The sequence below is a fragment of the Chinchilla lanigera genome, unplaced genomic scaffold (assembly GCF_000276665.1).
Source record: "Chinchilla lanigera isolate Chin_1 unplaced genomic scaffold, ChiLan1.0 scaffold00180, whole genome shotgun sequence".
NCBI classification, from domain to species: Eukaryota; Metazoa; Chordata; class Mammalia; order Rodentia; family Chinchillidae; genus Chinchilla; species Chinchilla lanigera.
The window spans coordinates 247,168-265,062 of NW_004955581.1; the positions used below are offsets into that span (position 1 = coordinate 247,168).

At 58.0% G+C, this 17,895-nt stretch overlaps 1 protein-coding gene across 1 annotated transcript in view; it reads right to left on the reverse strand.

Moving 5' to 3' along the window:
* The window catches only part of Obscn (obscurin, cytoskeletal calmodulin and titin-interacting RhoGEF), a gene marked incomplete at both ends in the record, with an annotated part of 116,492 nt that extends 98,597 nt beyond the window's left edge, over positions 1-17,895 (reverse strand). Inside the window, 10 exon segments of the mRNA XM_013509734.1 lie at positions 7,098-7,373; positions 11,176-11,451; positions 12,458-12,733; positions 14,418-14,693; positions 14,959-15,234; positions 15,525-15,791; positions 15,927-16,235; positions 16,530-16,790; positions 17,038-17,307; positions 17,608-17,895. Of these exon segments, the coding sequence (XP_013365188.1) occupies positions 7,098-7,373; positions 11,176-11,451; positions 12,458-12,733; positions 14,418-14,693; positions 14,959-15,234; positions 15,525-15,791; positions 15,927-16,235; positions 16,530-16,790; positions 17,038-17,307; positions 17,608-17,895 (2,775 nt within the window).

Below are 17,895 nucleotides of genomic sequence, written 5' to 3' on the forward strand. Positions count from 1 at the left end.
TCATGGAGTCTTTCACACCCGCTACCCAGGGCAACTTTTTAGGCTAATTTCTCTTCTTCTTTTCTCTCTTTCTTTCTTTTTTTTTTTTTTTTTTTTTTGGCTAATTTCTCACTCTGAGAATACTGATAATTCCACCACCAGTCCCACTGCGTGGTCCCGGCTCACTGCTGGCTGTGGCCCACACCCCCACCCTGCTCCCATGGCTCAGCCCACCTCCACCTCCCTCTATAAGCCACGCTCTCTGCCTGCCAGCTGTGCCCCTATGCTTCATCCTCCGGTCATCACACACGGCCACCTGCAGGAAGCAGCTGCCCTCCATGTCCAGTCACCTCTGGACAGCCTGGGCCACTCCCTGCCACGTTCTGGGTAACTCTCACCCAGGTTCAGCAAGACAGGGCCGCCCTCCACCTGCCCCACATCCGCCCTGCTCCCTACCCACCACCTGCTCTGCCACGGCCTCTGTCAGTGCTCTGTGCTAGCCTGGCCACCGCTTACCCCAGCCTGCCACCTCCTCCCACCACGGGGCAGGCAGAGCCCCACCTGCCGCCCTGCCCTGCCTCGCATGTCTACGTCCTGCTCCCTGTGCACTCCAAGCTAAGCCTGTCCCTCTGTGTCCTTCACCTGGAGGCAGAAGCACCGTGTCAGTACAGCCTCTGACAACAGGTACCGCCTTTCAGCACCCTTCCAGCTCCAGGGGTGTGTTAGGATGTTTCCTGCCACAGCACAGCCGAGACAAGGACCACATCAGAGAGAAGCCTCAGGCCGCTCCGCACTGTGGGGCTGGAGACAAGTCAGGCTGTCCCCTGCTCAGCCCCAGAGAGGACCCCGCCACAGCCCTGTAGGCAGCCATATGGGCAGAGTATGACCCCATGAGGCAGGAAGTCGGGGCTGGGAGGGACAGGCTCAGCAACACATTCCCTTAAGAACTCCTCTGAGACCAGCAGTAAACTACTGGCCCACGTCTGTAATCCCAGCGCTCTGGGAGGCTGAGGCAGAAGGATTGAAATGTGAAGCACAGCCTGAGTTAGTTAGCAACTTAGCACAACCCTGTCCTAAAATAAAATCATTTTAAAGGACTGGGGATCTAGCTCAGTGCAAAGGCCCTGTGTTCAATCCCCGGTATGGGCGGGGGACATAGCCCGATGACCTAAGCACTACCTGCCCCCACGTTCCAACCCTTAAAGGCTACATGGAGAACCATGCATAGACACAGGACAAAGCATGTTCAGACCATCGAGGCAAATCGGGTGTATGTAGTGCCCATGACGTCACAGTGTAGGGCAGGGCACAGCACCTTAGGGCAGAGCCCTGGGACACCACAGAAACAAACCCCAACTGACACGTATAAAGATGTAAATTCTAACACCAGGGAATCACAGATAAAAACCAAACTCATGCAGAGGTAAGTAGACAGTGACAATGCTCATTAGACAAAAATCAGCAGGCCCTGCGAATGCACCAACGGAAGAACTGAAGAACACAGAAGACACAGAAACAAACAGCAAAACCCAGCAGTGCCCTCTCCCACCAGGACTGCTGCAGCTGCACACAGACCAGCTCTCCAGCTGAACAACACGGGCTTAAAAACACGGTCCAGTGTCCACGCAGATTCACCTCCGATCCAAAGACACACTGGGCTGAACTGAAAAAGCAGTCCATGCAAACAGCAACCAAAAAGTACTGGGAAGGCTTGCAAAAGCCAGGCCAAAGAGACCTCAGACAAGGCTGTACAAGAAACAAGCGACTCCACACCGTGGAAACACAGCCAATCCCTCAAGCAGATGTAAACACAAACATCTGGCAGAGTCCCAAACACACAGGGTGAACTAATGGAAGAAACAGGGTCCTGCTATACTGCCTGAAGACTTCAGGCCCACTTTCACTGACAGATGGAGTAACTGTGAAAAAGATGAACTTAAAGAAATGAACAACACTACAGAGTCCAGATCTAACTCAGTCAGGCAGAATATTCCACCAAAGCAGGAGAACACACATTCTCCTCGTGGGCACCAAACACGTGCAAGGCAGCACATACCAGGACCGTGAAGTAAAGGCCAACATGTCTGACAGGACAGGGATCAGTCGAAGCATCATCTATGACCATAACAGAATAAAGCTTGGGAACAACAGAAAGAAAATTCACAAATGTATGGGTTAAACAGCATATTCTTAAAAGAAATAAAAAAGACAATCATAAGATACTTTAAGGCCAGGCATGGTAGCACACATCTGTAATCCCAGCACTTGGGAGGTTGTGGCAGAAGGACTGTCATAAATTCAAGGCCATCCTGGGCTACGTAGCAAGACTCTGCCTCCAAAACAAAAAAAGATACTTTAAAATGAATGGAAATAAAAACAATGTAGTACAAGGTGTGGTGGCACACACCTGCAATCCCAACACTCAGGAGGCTGAGGCAGGAGGATCATTGTGTTTCACCTTTTTTTTGTCTTTTTTGTCTTTTTGACAGAGGGTCTCGCTATGCAGTTCAGCCTGCACTGTAAAAGAAAAAAGGTCCCAAGAGAATAATCTAAATTTACAAGGAACTCTGAGAACACAAGCAAGGTAAATCCAGAGTCAGAAAAGCGGAAAGAATAAAAACCACTCAGCAGTGAAGGACATGGGACACCAAAAGGCGGCTCCTTCAAAGGATTAACAAAAGTGACTACTTCATAGCTAAACCACCAAGAAAACAGCAGATCAAAGGACTAAAATCAGTGGGATCCAGTTCAGACTTTATGAAAATGGAGAGGGCTGTAAGAGAAGACACACACAGCTAGACGTCACCAGGTAAGATGAGCTGGACGGCATGGACAGACTCCTAGGGATAAAGCACCAGCACCAACTCAAGGACAAACAGTGATAAAAAAAAAAAGGACAAACAGTAATGCAGTCTAACCAGAAATAAAGACATAAGACTATATCTGCCAATAACCCGGCCTGACGTAGAAAGGCTTCGGGAATCCACGAAAGAACTGCCAGATGAGTTAGTAAGCTGAGCAAGGCTGCAAGGCATAAGACCAATACGTAAACACCAATTTCTGAAATACTTACCAGCAAACAATCAGAGTGAAATTAAGGTGGGCAACCCCCTTCCCAGGCCCCCTTCTGTCCCTCCAGACAGAGCGTTTTTTTCAATAAATTCTTCCTACTCTTAAAAAAAAGTGAAATTAAGGAAACAATTCCAGGTACAGTGTATAAAAAAAATCAAGTACTTAGCAATAAGGTCAAAAATTAATGTAAGTCTTATATGCTGAAAATACCATTTAAAAATTTTAAGAGAGCTACATAAATGGGAAGGTATCCCATATTCACTCTTGAGAAGATTGTTTTAAAATGGCAGATCTAATCAAATTGACCTATTTATTCATTGTAAACCCTATCAAAATCCCACCTGTTTTTTCTGCAAAATTTGAAAGGGCAGTCCTAAAACTACTATGGAAACTTAAGTGACTCTGAATAGCCAAAGCAATCATTAAAAAAGGATAAAGAACAAAATTAAAGGACACACTTCTCAATTTCAAAACTTATTGTAAAGTTAATCAATAAAACTTGACCCTCCCAGCAGTTGGGAAGCTGAGGCAGGAGGATCGCTACAGGTTCAAGACAAGCCTGGGCTACAAAAGTGGGCTCAGGGCCAGCCTGAACTGCACAGTAAGACCTTGTCTCAAAATAAAAAGAAAAGAAAACAACACTTGGCCCTTAATTTTCAGCCCATTCAAAAACAATCAACTCAAAATGGACAGAAGACCATCAGGGAGGCCTTGAAATTCTGAGACTACTGGAAGGAAACACAAAGGAAACAGTTGAATTGCTATGATCAGGAAAAGCAAATCAGCACACACGCTGGTGGGATGGCAGTGAGGGTGGCCGCTATGGAAACCAGCCATGGGTCCTGGGAAAACTAAGAGAGTCATCGCTAATCCCACATCACTCCTGGGCACACGTCCACAGTATGTAGGCCGCCCTGTGCTGTCCAGGAGGCAGCACACCGAAGGGGACACAAGCAGCACACATGCACTGCCTGCACACCATTCCCACTGCCACGCGGTCCACGGCAGGCAAGACACGGGCCAGCCTGTGCGCCAGTGCCAGGCGGAGGGAGGAAGCAGCCATGGTGACGGTGAAGCGTTATTCAGCCTGAAAAAAGAAATTCTGTCACACATGGTAAACTTGCACTAACCAAAACACGCCGGACACACGCACAGGTACCGCGCTCTCTCTCGGGGCAGCAGCTCTGACCAGTGCGCAGCACAGGCGCGGGACACCGCACCGGACCCTGCCACCCCCCAGGACGGGACGTGTTCACCAGACACGGAGTGACAGCTGCAGACCAAGAGTGTGCAGCACCAGCACAAGAACAGATGCATCAACAAAAGGAGCAGGAGGGAGAGCCTAGGAATAAGCCCTGCTCTTCACGGTCAATGGCTCTTCAGTGAAGGCACCAAGAACACTAATGCAGAAAAGAAAATGGGTTTCCAAACTTGCTGGATCTGCAAGGATCACCTTGTGGGACCACCACCCACACCACGCACTTAAACCAGCTGAAGGGGGCGGGAGACCCAACCTACTGAGCTGGAGCACGTGTGGCAGAAACCCTGTTGTGAGCCCCACGACCCTGGACGGCGGTGGCTTCCCAGGACACCTCTCACAATCCGCAGAAGAGGAGAATGGGGCTTGACAGACTTAAACGGTTTGTGCATGGAAACACACTGTCAAAAGGAGGAGTGGGAGAAAATAACAGTAATGATGTATCTGATGAAGGCCTAGCAGCAGCAAGTATTTCAAACTCTCAACTCAACAGTAAAAGACAACCCAGTTTCTAAAGGAGTTACGTAGTCATTTTTCCAAAGAAAATACATAAATAAGCAAACAAAAAGATACCCAACAACATTAATCATTAAGGAAATGCAAATCAAAACCACGATGAATACAAGAACGTCTCATATGCCAGGACAGCCATGATGCAGACAGACAGACAACAAGCTGGGACTCTGGCACATGGCTGGCAGGAATTTGGCAAGGCAGGCGTGGACCCTCGGCAGGGTGAGCACAGAGCCCCAGGCCCCAACAGTCCTGCACCATGGCTTGGTACCCACGGGCCCCAGAGCCACGTCCACAGCGTGCATACAGCGCCTGCAGCAGTGTTAGTTATCAGAGCCACAGAGTAGGGCCTTTCACGCGCACACCCACCGCACGGGCGGTGCTCACCGTTCTGACCTGTGTCACAGCCCAGGCAAATCTTACAAAGCAGACTCCTCAAAGAGACACAGCCAGACTCAAAGCACATACATGAAGTGTCCAGGACAAGAGTCCAGACAGAGGAGTCAGCGGGCGCCTGGGCTGGAGGGGCTGGCGAGGCCTGACGGCGGACTGGGTGCGGGGTGTATTTTGGGGCTGGTGGAAATGTTCCAGAATTAGGCTGTAGTGTGGCCACATAACCCTAATACGGGTCTGCCACACACTTCACAGGGTGAACTCTGTGCAAGCAACACACTCACCACCTCAAGAGCCCACAGCAGGAGTGCACGGCTGCCCAACAGAATAAGGCCCGACACAGCTCCGGCCCAGCCACCCCCTTTGCAGCCACCTCCTAGCCAAGGACTTCACCGCAGGGAGGCAGTGGCTTCCAGGGCTGAGCACGGCCCCAAAGCGTGCAGGCCAAGGCGTGGCCCCAGCAGGCTGGAGTTGGAAGGCAGTGGCACCTCTGCCCCAGGAGCGGTGCAGGTCCCTGGGCCACCACGAGAAGGGGCGGAGCCACTCCTGGAGCCGTGCAGTACTCCTGAGAGCAAGGCCGCCGGAGATCGGCCTTCCGGTGCCTGACCAGTGCCCGCTGTCTATCTCTGCCAGTACCAGGCTGTCTGGGCCCTCCATCCCCCAAACCATGAGCCAAATAACCTGCGTCACTTCACCAAGTAGCAGGCCTTGGGTGTGGTGCTGGAGCCACAGAAAGCAGACGAAAAGCGCACTGATGCCCACTCCTCAGGAAACCCACAACCCCGCCTGCCCCACCCCCACCTGGTCACCCTCACTGCTTCCCCGCCGTCCTGTGGCCGCAGACAGGGTCTGGCAGCCAGCGTCGGGCAGCCCTGGGGACGACAGCAGCTGCGTGTCACTTTGATGAGCATCAGGGGAAGCACAAGGAGCCTGTCTGGCACGGGGTACCGCGTACCGGGGTCAGCATCTCGCTGCCCTCAGGCCACTGTCACACAACACCCGGACCAGGGAACTCGCCTCATGACTAGAGTCTGAGGCCGGAGTCACAGCGCCACAGCCCGGGCCAGAGAGGGCTCCTGTCTGCTGCCTTCCACGTCCTCCCAAGGTATTCCCGCAGAGGAAGGGAGAAGACAGGGCCACCACAGGCCACACAGGGAGATGGCACAGGGCCCGACAGCAGCCAGGACACACAGCTCAGACCTCACTCCCAATGCCTTGTTCACTCAGCCGCTGTGCCCTTGGCACCAGGCCTGAAGCTCACCTCACACGGCCACGGCATCTACGGGCAGCCCGTGCCGTCCAGGAGGCAGAGGCCACACGGGGCCTGAGTCCTGGTAACAGATGTCCAAAGGCCCCTAACGCAGCTATACCGCAGATGTGCACCCACTCAGGGCATCTCGCCAACCTGGGATGAAGCCCAGCCAGCCGCACGGGGAGACAGCACAGAGGCAGGCTCAGCCTCGAGCAGCAGAGGACAGTGTGGTCTCCAGGAAACAGCGCTTCTCAGCCTAGCTTCTCCCGAGCCTGAGACCCGGCCACACAGCAGCCAGGCTCTGCCGTGAAGTCCCCAGCCCAGGAATCAGGCGTCACAGAGTGACCCCGGAGGAAGCAGGCTGCAGCACAGAAGAGAGCTGCCTGCTGCCCACCAAGGACAACCCCTAGTCCCCACAGTCGCTGCTGGGAGGCCAGGCTGGATCCCACCTCAGCGGTGCTGGTGGCGGGCCGTGGGTGCCCTACTGGGCTCTGCCGAGGAGCTCGACTGTCATCCAGCCTCAGCTCTGGAGGACCTTCAGCCCCACTGTGGGTAATGGGCTGACAAGGACCCCAAACCTGAGCAACACCCCTACCCACGCAAAAACACTCAGGTCTGTGATCAACTGACCTGTGACACGCAGGCGGAAGGAGACCTTCCGGCCCCCGGCCTCGCAGCTGTACTCCCCAGCGTCTGCCTCGCCCGCCTGCTGCACCACCAGCTGCCGCCTGCAGCCCGTGGCCTCCACGCGCACCCTGGAGCTCGCGCCCAGCTTCTTCCCGTCCTTCAACCACGTCACCTCCGTCTTTGCCTGGGCCACCTCACAGCTCAGCGTGGCGCTGGCCCCCGCCTCGGCCTGCACCTCGCTGCGTGCCGGCTGCTCCTTGGCGAACACCGCCTTGGGCTCTGGGGGTACACAGGAGGGACACGGGGTCAGAGTTCAGAACATAGAAACCCAAGTGTCAGATTCAGCCGCGCCCCGGCGAAGCCGGTGGACAACAGGAAACACAGGCATGGGCAGAACAAGGGTCCTGTGGTGCAGGCTCAGCACGGGAGGACCTGAGGCCCACAGCCCTGCACAGGGGATGTCCCAGAGCCCACCAGGCAGAGAAGAGACAAGAAAGAAACACTGCGTGACTCTGACCCTCTGCGTGAGACCCCGGGAACGAGGGTCCACACACACACTGCTCTGGGGTTCACACGAGACACACAGCGCAAGAGCCACCCCGGCCCATTCTCGCCGCCAAGCTCTGCTGTACACAGGCCAGCACTGCCCGGCAACTGGCCAGGGTCCCTCTGTGTGCAGAGGAGATGGAGAGGTGAGAACTCGCCCTCCGCTTCACTCAGTGACAGCACCAACCTGGGCACAAAGCTGAGCTCTGACTATGCCCCCCACCTCAAATCTCCTGACCAGCCGACGCCAAGCAGCCACCAGCCTCATCCCCAACACTCTGCCTGCCCCAGCTTCAGAAGAACAGTCTCACACAGGCACATTCTCCTCTCGGGTACTGTACGGACACACAAAACTTGTTTAAAACACACATGCACATGAACTAACACTAAAAACCAGAATAATGTAAAAAAAATGTTTAAATACACCAAGCTGGGCACCATGATGTGTGCCTATAATCGTAGCTATTCAGGAGGCTGAGGCAGGAGGATCTCAAGTTAGAGGCCAACCAAGATGCACACAGTGCCCCCAGGACCCAGGCAGAACAGGATGAGGGTGACAGCATGGGACAAAGGACTCTGTGGGCATCTGGCCCGAGGCCACCTCACCTAGCTCCTGGGCCTTGTGGTCAGACCCCAAGGACACACGGCCCAGCTCCCCAGCATGCTCCTGGCAGAGGGCGTCTGGGTCGCACTCACTATGGACTCTGCTATTCCAGTCGTTTTTGCTTGGGCTCTCTGTTAGCCGCTCAACCTGTTAGGGTGCTCAAGGTCTTTCTCCTTCAATTTTCTGGCAGTTTTAGTTCTGAGCGCAAGGCGTACACTTAGCTACTAAACCACTGAGTTTGTAATTTTTTTTTTTTTTTTTTTTTGAGACAGGGTCTCACTATGCAGTTCAGACTGGCTTGGGATTCACTTTGTAGCCCAGGCTGGTCTCAAACTCACAGTGATCCTCCTGCCTCGGCCTCCTGAGTGCTGGGATTACAGGCATATGCCACCACACTCGGCCTTTAAATTTCAATTTAAAAAAAAACTAAATTCACTTTGATTTCTGTGCTTTCCACTCTGAGTCCTGCCTGACCCTCCCACCCCAAGCTTAGCTGTCCCATGCTCAGTCCTTCCGTGCCTCCATCCCAGGCCCACAGTCTGCAGACCCTGCCTGCCACAGGCCCTGGACGCCCCATCTGAGCCCCACGTCCTGCTGCAGGAGGTGTGAAGGCACAGGCAAGGTCTGCCCTCCTAGGGACTCAGCCTGCCCTTTCCTTTTTTCTTTTTCTCACTTTTTTTTCTTGTATTGCTGAGGTGAACCCAGGTCTCACAATCTAGTCAAATGCTCTGTCACTGAGTTACATCCTCAGCACTTTTTTATTTTAGCTTTTGAGACAGGGTCTCACTAAGCTGTCCAGCCCATCTCTGATTTGTAAGCCTCCTGCCTCAGCCTCCCAGAGTGCCAAGATCACAGGCATGCGCCTCTGTACCTGGCTCTGCACACACTTCTGACCAAGGCCTGATCTGGCCACATCCTGCACCAACCCTTGCTGCAGGCTCCTGGACTTCACAAGGAGGTAGGACAGGCAAGGACCAGCAAGGACACATGGGCCCTGGTCACCACCCCAGGCAAACACATGGGCCCTGCTTTCCCTGGAGCCTGAGGGCAGACCTCCACCCACCTTCCCCAGAGCATGGCATCAGGTCCCCCACCCCAGCATTCTCTTTTCAAGTCCAAGGTGCTTGACTCTGCCTAGGTGGCCATGACACACCCAAGTCCCCACCTCCACAGTGAAGACGCCAAGGGCATGCAGAGCCTTCTAGAGGGACGGGAACGTCCCACCTTGACAGTGGCCACGTGGAGACTACAGTTCCCCAAATCCCCCAAGATAAACACCTCGGGTCTGTGTGCAGGTCACACCTCCAGTATCATCCGCTCAAAAACCTGGAACCAGAGCTTCCTTAGTTTTATGACAGATGTCCTTGTGCACACAAGGGACATCACACTGGAGAGTCTGCCTGAGCCACCAGCGCAGATCCCCGTGCGGCTCCAGAGGACACAAACCTTCGCAGATGTCCACAGCACTAACGACGCCGAGACACGAAGGGAACCTCTCCTGGTGTCAGGGCCAGAGGACCAAAGCTCGCCAGCCAGGGGAGGACATGGGAGAGCAGCACAGAAGGAACAGGCCGCGTCCCCCAGCCCAGCCACAGGAAGCACACAGGCCCCCACCACTCCAGCAGAGCCTCGCCAGTGCCTGAGGTCGGGCAGGCTGGCACCCCGGCCTCGGGCTGGGCACAACTGTCTCCAAGGTGGCTGCCCCACCTGGAAACCCCAGTTCCAACCAGAGACCAGTCAGCGCCAAGACAGCAGCCCCCATGGCTGGGGCGATGTGTGCAGCTGCAGGGCTTTTGGGGGGCAGGAGGCTTCATGCGCAGCAGGATCGAAAACACATAAAATCATATTTTTGGGATTTTAAATCACACTTCTAATGCAAGCTGCAGCTTGAAGACACAAAAGCCATTCGAGTCTTTTTCCCATCTAAAAAACTCACTCAAAAGTGCCTCAAGGTCTTACACAGTGAACCTGTGAACCGGTCTCTGAATCTGTGCTTTGTACCCGTCAACTGCTTCCTGCTCCTCAAGGAAGCGGCAACTTTAGAGGATGGCGACACAGCCCCAGCCCAGATCGGTGGCCTGACCCACAGCGGGAACACCCTGGGTCACCTGGAAAATGCCTGGACTGCGCCCAGCTCGGCTCACACCTCGCCCCCGCTCAAGGGCGCAAACTCTTCTCTTTGAGTCTGCTCCTCCTAGTGCCTGCCTGACGGCACCCCTCCAGAGCCTCTTGCTGACATGTCCTGAAAATTCTTTTCTGCAACAGGAACCAGCAAACCTGAAAACAACCCACCATTAGGGTGGGTTAGGTCCCTCAGGTCAGTTTCAGGATGGCCTGAGAACCACTCCAACGACAGGAGGAGGCCTGAAAGCCCAGAGTCCTCACAGAGGAGGACACAGGCCCCTCTGCTTTTTGAAGCAGGAGAAGGGCGCAGAGGACACTCGACCCTCCCGGGGCCGGGGCTGGGGCTGTCCTGAGCCCCAGGGGACACAGCGCATCTCATAGCAATGCCACCAGCCAGACCTTCCAGGCCCTCCCAGACTCCTGTGGAGCTCACAACACACAGCAGCACCTGGGGCGGGGGCGCAGTGCAGATGTCCCCACCCGAGGCCGGGGCTGAGGACAAGGCCCTGGCACCACGGGGCTGGGAGAAACTAGGACTCCACGCAGGCAGCAGAAACCCTGGGGCCCCAAACTGACCGCTCAACTTCAGCTACAGAGCCACAAGTCTACAGATGGCCATCAGGGTGACCATAAGGCACCGTGGAGAGCACAGCAACGTGCTCTCCATCACGTGCCAGCAGTACTGACTGCCCAACTCCACTCACGAACAGGAGACCGCTGGAGCTGGGTGAGGGGCACCCAGGGCGCAGAGGACATGAGATACACTCTCCCCTGCACAGGCACCAGTCCCACCACCAAGGAACCCACCTGTGATGCACAGGCGGAAGGAGACCTTCCGGCCCCCGGCCTCGCAGCTGTACTCCCCGGCGTCCGCCTCGCCCGCCTGCTGCACCACCAGCTGCCGCCTGCAGCCCGTGGCCTCCACGCGCACCCTGGAGCTCGCGCCCAGCTTCTTCCCGTCCTTCAACCACGTCACCTCCGTCTTTGCCTGGGCCACCTCACAGCTCAGGGTGGCGCTGGCCCCCGCCTCGGCCTGCACCTCGCTGCGTGCCGGCTGCTCCTCGGCAAACACCACCTTGGGCTCTGTGGACACACGGGTACAAAGGGTCAGATACTGCAGACCAGCCAAGCTCCTCCAGACCACAGAGCTCACCCAGGCCTGGCCACCACCAAGGAACCACCGTGGTTAACACAGCACCGTGTGACAACACGCAAGATTGGACCCTGTGTGTCCCAGGGCCTCAGTCCCCAGAGCTGTGAGTGTGGTGGCCACAGGCAGCTGCCCCTTGCCAGCCTCAGCACGTCTGGATCCACTGCGACTGTGTGGTCAGAAGCCGCCACAGCCAGGGATGGCCTACCGTTAACACTGCCCCTCCTGAGGGACGGGACGCAGGCCTTCCCTGCCTCAGTCTCCCAAGGCCCCAGGCCCTTGGTGGCTTCCCAGTGCTGTCCCACCCCATCAGGGACATGAGCAGCAAGACGGAGTGGAGTCAAGAGGGACATCAGCCCTGAGAACGAGGGCAGCCCACAGCCAAGGGCCACACAGCGGGGGAAGGAAGAGACTGCTGCGTAGGCTGCAGGGACGGCTGGGCGCCAGTGTGCATGATGGATCCGGACAGTGCGTGCCAGGCGGGACCACCAGGTGTGTGGCAGCTGAGCCGAGTCTCACCCCAGCCCAGCACAGCCACGTGAACAGCAGGGATCGGCCTGGGCCCAGCAAATGTGACCGAACAGGCAGGGGACCCTTGTGCCCAACAGGGCACACTCTGGGGTCAGCGGCCCCCGTACCCTCCATGACCCGCAGGCGGCTGAGAGCACAGACAGGCCCAGCCTGCCACACTCGTCCCCAGGGGTGTCACGGACCCAGGTCAGTGTCCCCAGGGCACACACTCAGCTCAGCCCACGGCCTGCTTTGGTCTCACGAGGAGACGGCACAGACTGAGAGCCACTGGGCAGAGCTGGGGACACGGAGCTGAGGCCCAAGGAGGAGCAGGACATCGTGGACTGCCAGTGCCCCAGCTGGCCCTACATGCTTGGGAGCATCACACCCGCCAATCGGTCCCCTGCGTTCTGCCCTCTCAGCACCCACCTGTGACACGCAGGCGGAAGGAGACCTTCTGGCCCCCGGCCTCGCAGCTGTACTCCCCGGCGTCCGCCTCGCCCGCCTGCTGCACCACCAGCTGCCGCCTGCAGCCCACGGCCTCCACGCGCACCCTGGAGCTCGCGCCCAGCTTCTTCCCGTCCTTCAACCACGTCACCTCCGTCTTTGCCTGGGCCACCTCACAGCTCAGCGTGGCGCTGGCCCCCGCCTCGGCCTGCACCTCGCTGCGTGCCGGCTGCTCCTTGGCGAACACCGCCTTGGGCTCTGGGGGTGGGCAAGAGGGACACAGGGTCACCAGCCCACCCCACAGAGCTCCCACATCCTGCTTGCTCAGTGGTGGCTGTCCCTGAGGTCCCCAGAAGCAAGGCTCAAGCTGCACAGTGGGGTAGGATGCTGAGCATCCCAGGTGGGCACCCTGTGCACAGCAAAGGCCGCCAGGCAGGCTTGAGACGTCGCCATGATGCCAGCACCAGGCCCAGGGGCCACTCTTGCCCGACTCCTTCTAGCGCGGGGCACACTGCCCACTACACGGCCAAGGCCAGGGCCACAGAGCCTCCCCCAGTTTGCTATGGAGCGCTGCATCTCCTCTTGCTGTCAGGGAGCCAGCCTCCCACAGGAAAGCAGCTTACACAGAAGGCGGTATACACCCCCGACAGCAGCAGTCAGGCCCTGTCCTCGGGACAGCGCCTTCAGGACCAGGGTGGCCGGCACTGCACCGCAGGCCGTGCGACACCCAGGGCTCTGCTCCCAGCTGCCCAGCAACACAGCTGACCCTGGAAGCTCCCAGGTCACCCCAGACTCAAAGCCCAGCCTGCCAAGGACACTGCAACCCTCCTGGCTTGTGTCAGCCTCACTGCCCTTGTTTTTAAAAGGGAAAATTGAGCTTCAAAGTCATCTTTTACTGGGACCTCCCGGCCTGAGTGCAGCCCACACACACACCATAAACAAGGAGTTTCCAGGACCATGAAGCAGCAGGGCTGCTGGGACAGAAGCAGTGAAGTCAGGAACAGAGAGGAAATGCTCTCCCACACCGGAAGGAAAGCCGTTTCCAATAATCACCGCTCCTCACTTCCTGAGTTTCTTTTTAACACTGGCACCTTCCATCAGTTTACATATGATGACAGAAAATATAGTGAATATTAATTTTTTTTTTTTTTGTCTTTTTGAGACAGGGTCTCCCTATGCAGTTCGGACTGGCCTTGAGCTCACTTTGTAGCCCAGGCTGGTCTCCAACTTGAAAGGACCCTCCTGCCTTAGCCTCCCAAGTGCTGGGATTATATGCATGGGCCACCACACCCAGCGTTAAATTTTAAAAGACACACTGCCATGAATCCTTTTCAAAATCCTCCTCCTCATTTCAAACACACTCATCCCATCATTCTTGCCACTTTCTGCAGCAGCTCTGGAGTCCTCTTTCCTACGCTTATAAGATGTGATCAAAAACGTAAAGACTGCTGCCAAGTGCCACCTAACGGAAAGGCAGCTCGTAAGAACACGACACTGTATCTTCACCCCCCTTATTCACCAGATCTGCTAGTTCTGACTCCTGGCTCTTTCCCAAACTCAAAATGACCGTGAAAGGGAAACATTTTGAATTGATTCAGGACATCGAGACGGCCAGCACAGAAAAACTAAAGACACTCAGGACAGAAGACTCCAGAGCTGCTTCAGGAAGTGACAAGAACGGATGAGCACTCAAGGGGAGGGAGTGCTCTGAGGGACAGTAACGGCAATGTGTTTTTCGCTATAATAAATTTTTTTACTTAAACCACACATGGTATTTTTCAATCACAGCTCGTGAGTGTCAATTCTACATGTTCCCACAATCAAAAAAGAAACTGATCCCTGAGCAAAAGAAAGGTCCAGGAAGCTAGTCATGGTGTGCTAGATGCAGCCAGACCTGCTCTCACACACACACACATATATGCACACACACAAATGCTCTCACCAGAGACCCGCAGCTGGAAGTCCACGGAGTCCTCACCCACACGGCAGGAGTAGGTGCCCTCGTCCTGCCTGGTGACAGAGGATGCCACCAGCCGATGCCGTCTGCCCACGTCCTCCTGTGAGAACAGCGGATTCGAGCAGCCCAGCTCCTTGCCATCCTTGTACCAGCACACATGGACCTGTGCCTCCGAGGTCTCACACTCAAACTGCACCGGGTCCCCCGCCACCACATCCACATGGCCACCTGCTGTGTCCTTGTGCAGAAAGGATCCAAGGCCTACAGAGTACAGACAGCCCGTCACAGACCCCCAAGGCTACAGGCTGCGATGCCGGGCCCAGGGACCACTTAAGACACCGGTCCACCCCCAAGACAAAGATCAGCTCACCAGCTGGATCTTAGCCCCAGGACTCCCTCCATCCCTGCCCAGTGGCCACAAGAGCAGCCACACACGCACACAAAGTCCATGCCCTCTGTCCTCCCTAAGCCCCAGAGCTTTCCCGGAGGAGCTGGGGACAGAGCTGGCAACACGGTGGGTCCTCACCCTGCACAGACAGCTGGTAGGCCGTGCGGCTCCCGCGGCCCACACACTCGTAGAGGCCGGCGTCCTCCCACGCCACATCACGCACCAGCAGTGCCCGCCGCCCGGCTGCCACCTGCACCTCATACTTGGAGCCGAGGGGCAGCACACGGCCGTCCTTCAACCACGTCACGGCCACCGCCTGGTCCGACAGCTCAGCCAGCAGCTGCGCCTCCTCATGCAGCCGGGCCAGCACCTCCCGGGCGGGTGGGGGTGGCAGCGGCTTGTTGGCAGTCAGCCCTGGGGGCGGAGTGGGCAAGGACAGAGGGACCACAAACAAAGCGGAGACAGAAGAGAGACAGACGCAGGGTGGAGAAGGTGACAGGGACAGGAAGGGCCCCAGCAAGGAGGACGAACACAGAGAAGAGACAGAGAAACAAGCCAGGAGCAGGTGAAGATGGATGAAGAACCAGCAGGGAGCACAAAAAGAACAGAAATGAGACGTGGAGGCAACCCAGGGAGGAGACAGGGAAGAGGCTCCACGCCCAGGCCCTGTCCCAGCCCAGGGGAGGCGGCCGGGCGCCACCCACCTCGGACAGCCACTCGGACGCTGCTCTCGATGCCGTCAGCCACGAACTTGAGCAGTGCACCGTGCAGGCTGGCAGGCACCCCTCGGATGGTGAGCACGTGTCGGGTGCGGTCCTGCCCAATTATGAACACGCTGCTGGCCTTCAGGGCCTCCCCGTCCAGGAACCACTGGCCGGCGGAAGCCAGCGTGAGGTCCACAGAGAAGGTGACCTCGCCGCCCTCTTCTGCCTCCACTGCCTCCAGGGGCGTTCTCACGGCCAACCGGGGTGCTGCACGCAGCGTGGACACATTAGGAAGGTGAGTGCACGACAACCAGGGGGCGCACTGCAGCCAAGCTGCAAGCCCCTTGCTCTCACAGAGGCCCAGCCCCGGGTTGACACCCCCACTGTGAAGACCCCACCTACCCAGGTGCACGGTCCCCGGAAACTCCAGGCAAGGGCCCTGGCCGAAGCTGTTGACTGCTGACACCCGGAACTGGAAATCGCCCTCCTCAGGTACCCCAGTGACAGTGAGCTCGGGCGTGGCCACCCACTCAGCCTCGTGGCACCGTCTCCAGGCGTAGGTGCCCAGCCGCCTTCTCTCCACAAGGTAGCCGTCAATGGTGACAGGGTGGTCCCCAGGGGGCAGAGGAGACCAGCTGAGGGTCACGGAGCTCTCTGTCCTGGCTTTCACCACAGGGTCAGTGGGAGAACACAGGGGTGGCCTCCTGGGCACTGGGGGCAGGATGGGCTGAGGTCACGTGGGGAGGCCTGCCCAAGCACCAGGCCTGCAGTGACCCAGGAAGAGCACCCAGAGCCCTCAGGAATGGGTCCCAGACCCAGCCCACACCTGCAGCGGTCTGTCTGCAGCAAAAAGGGCCCTGACCTGGGAGGAAGGGAGTGGGGACCCAGTACTAAGGCCTCCCCAAAGCAGCTGGCCAGGGACAGGCCAGGGGGCTGCATCTAGGGCACTGAGGCAGCCCCTGAGGAAGATCAAGGGAAGCCGCTGGGGACCGCAGCTGACCTTACCTGACACACAGAACTGGGTGGACGTGCGGGAGCTGCCAGCCACAAAGGCCACCTCGCCCGCGTCCTCCAGGCTGCACTGGAAGATGGCCAGCGTGTGGCACGAGCCGTCTGCGCTGATGGCCACGCGACCACCAGCCACCACCTCCTCCTGATTCCGCAGCCAGCTCACTGGGCCCTCTGGGACAGCCAGCTCCACGCAGAAGACAGCTGTGTCCCCCATGCGCACAGCTGTCTTCCGGGGCAGCTTCCGGGTCAGGTTCCCTGGGGAGGGGAGGGGCTGTGCTCAACCAGGACCCCGTGGGCTGCCTGCCCAGAAGGGCCATCCAACCGGCCCGCCAAGCTGTCCTCTTCCACTCTCAGCCCACTCTCCCAGCCCTCCCTGCCCACCCCATAGTCACCCCTCCCGCTCCCTGACAGCCTAATCCCCCGCCTGGCCCTGCCCTAACCCAGCCTTGGCCCCATCCGTGCCCACTCCTCCCACGCCCACGCCCGCCCCGCCCAGCCTTGCCTTGCACCGCGAGCTCCGCCACCGTACGGCTGCCCTCCGCCGTCTCGCAGATGTACACCGCGTCGTCGTCGGCTGTGACGTCGCGCACCGTCAGCCTGCGCTCCGAGCCGGCCTCCTCGATGCCGTACTTGGCGCTCGCCCACAGCCGCGTCTCCTCTTTGAACCACGTGGCCTGGGTGCTGGGCAGCGGCACCTCACACTCGAATGTGGCCGAGTCCCTCTCGCGCACCTCCAGGTCGCGCAGCCGCCGCAGGAAGGGCACGGCGGGCTCTGCGGGCACGGGCGCGGGTGAGGACAGGGACCTCAGGGCGGGGCGGAGAGTCCGGGCGGGCCTGACCGGGGCAGCGGGGAGAGGGCACGCCCGGGGAGGGGGACCCTAAACGCGGAGGAGGCAGTCCCAGTGGGCCTGGGGGCGGGCCGTGGGGGCAGCGTGGTGGGCAGCGCGTCCCCGTCGGACGGGAAAGGCCGCGGCTCGTCGAGCGCACGCGCGCCCCGCAGCCCAGGAACCGAGGCAGGAGCGGCGCGCTGGGGTGAAAGGGCGCGGGGTGGCGCCGCCGCGCCCGGGCTCACCTCGCACGACCACCAGCACGGAGCTGTAGGTCTGGCCCACGAGGTTGGACGCGGTGCACGTGTACAGCCCGCGGTCCGACTGTTTGCAGAACAGGATCTTCAGCACGAAGTTCTCCTGAGCGTCCTCGTACGCCATGTGTCGCCGGCCCTCGGCCACGGGCTGCCCGTCCTTCTTCCACACGATGTCGGGCTTGGGCTCGCCGGTCACGAAGCAGCTGAGGCGCGCGTGCTTGCCCTCGGTCACGGTGCAGGTGCGCGTGCCCGCGCCGGGCGGCGACGCGGGGGCGC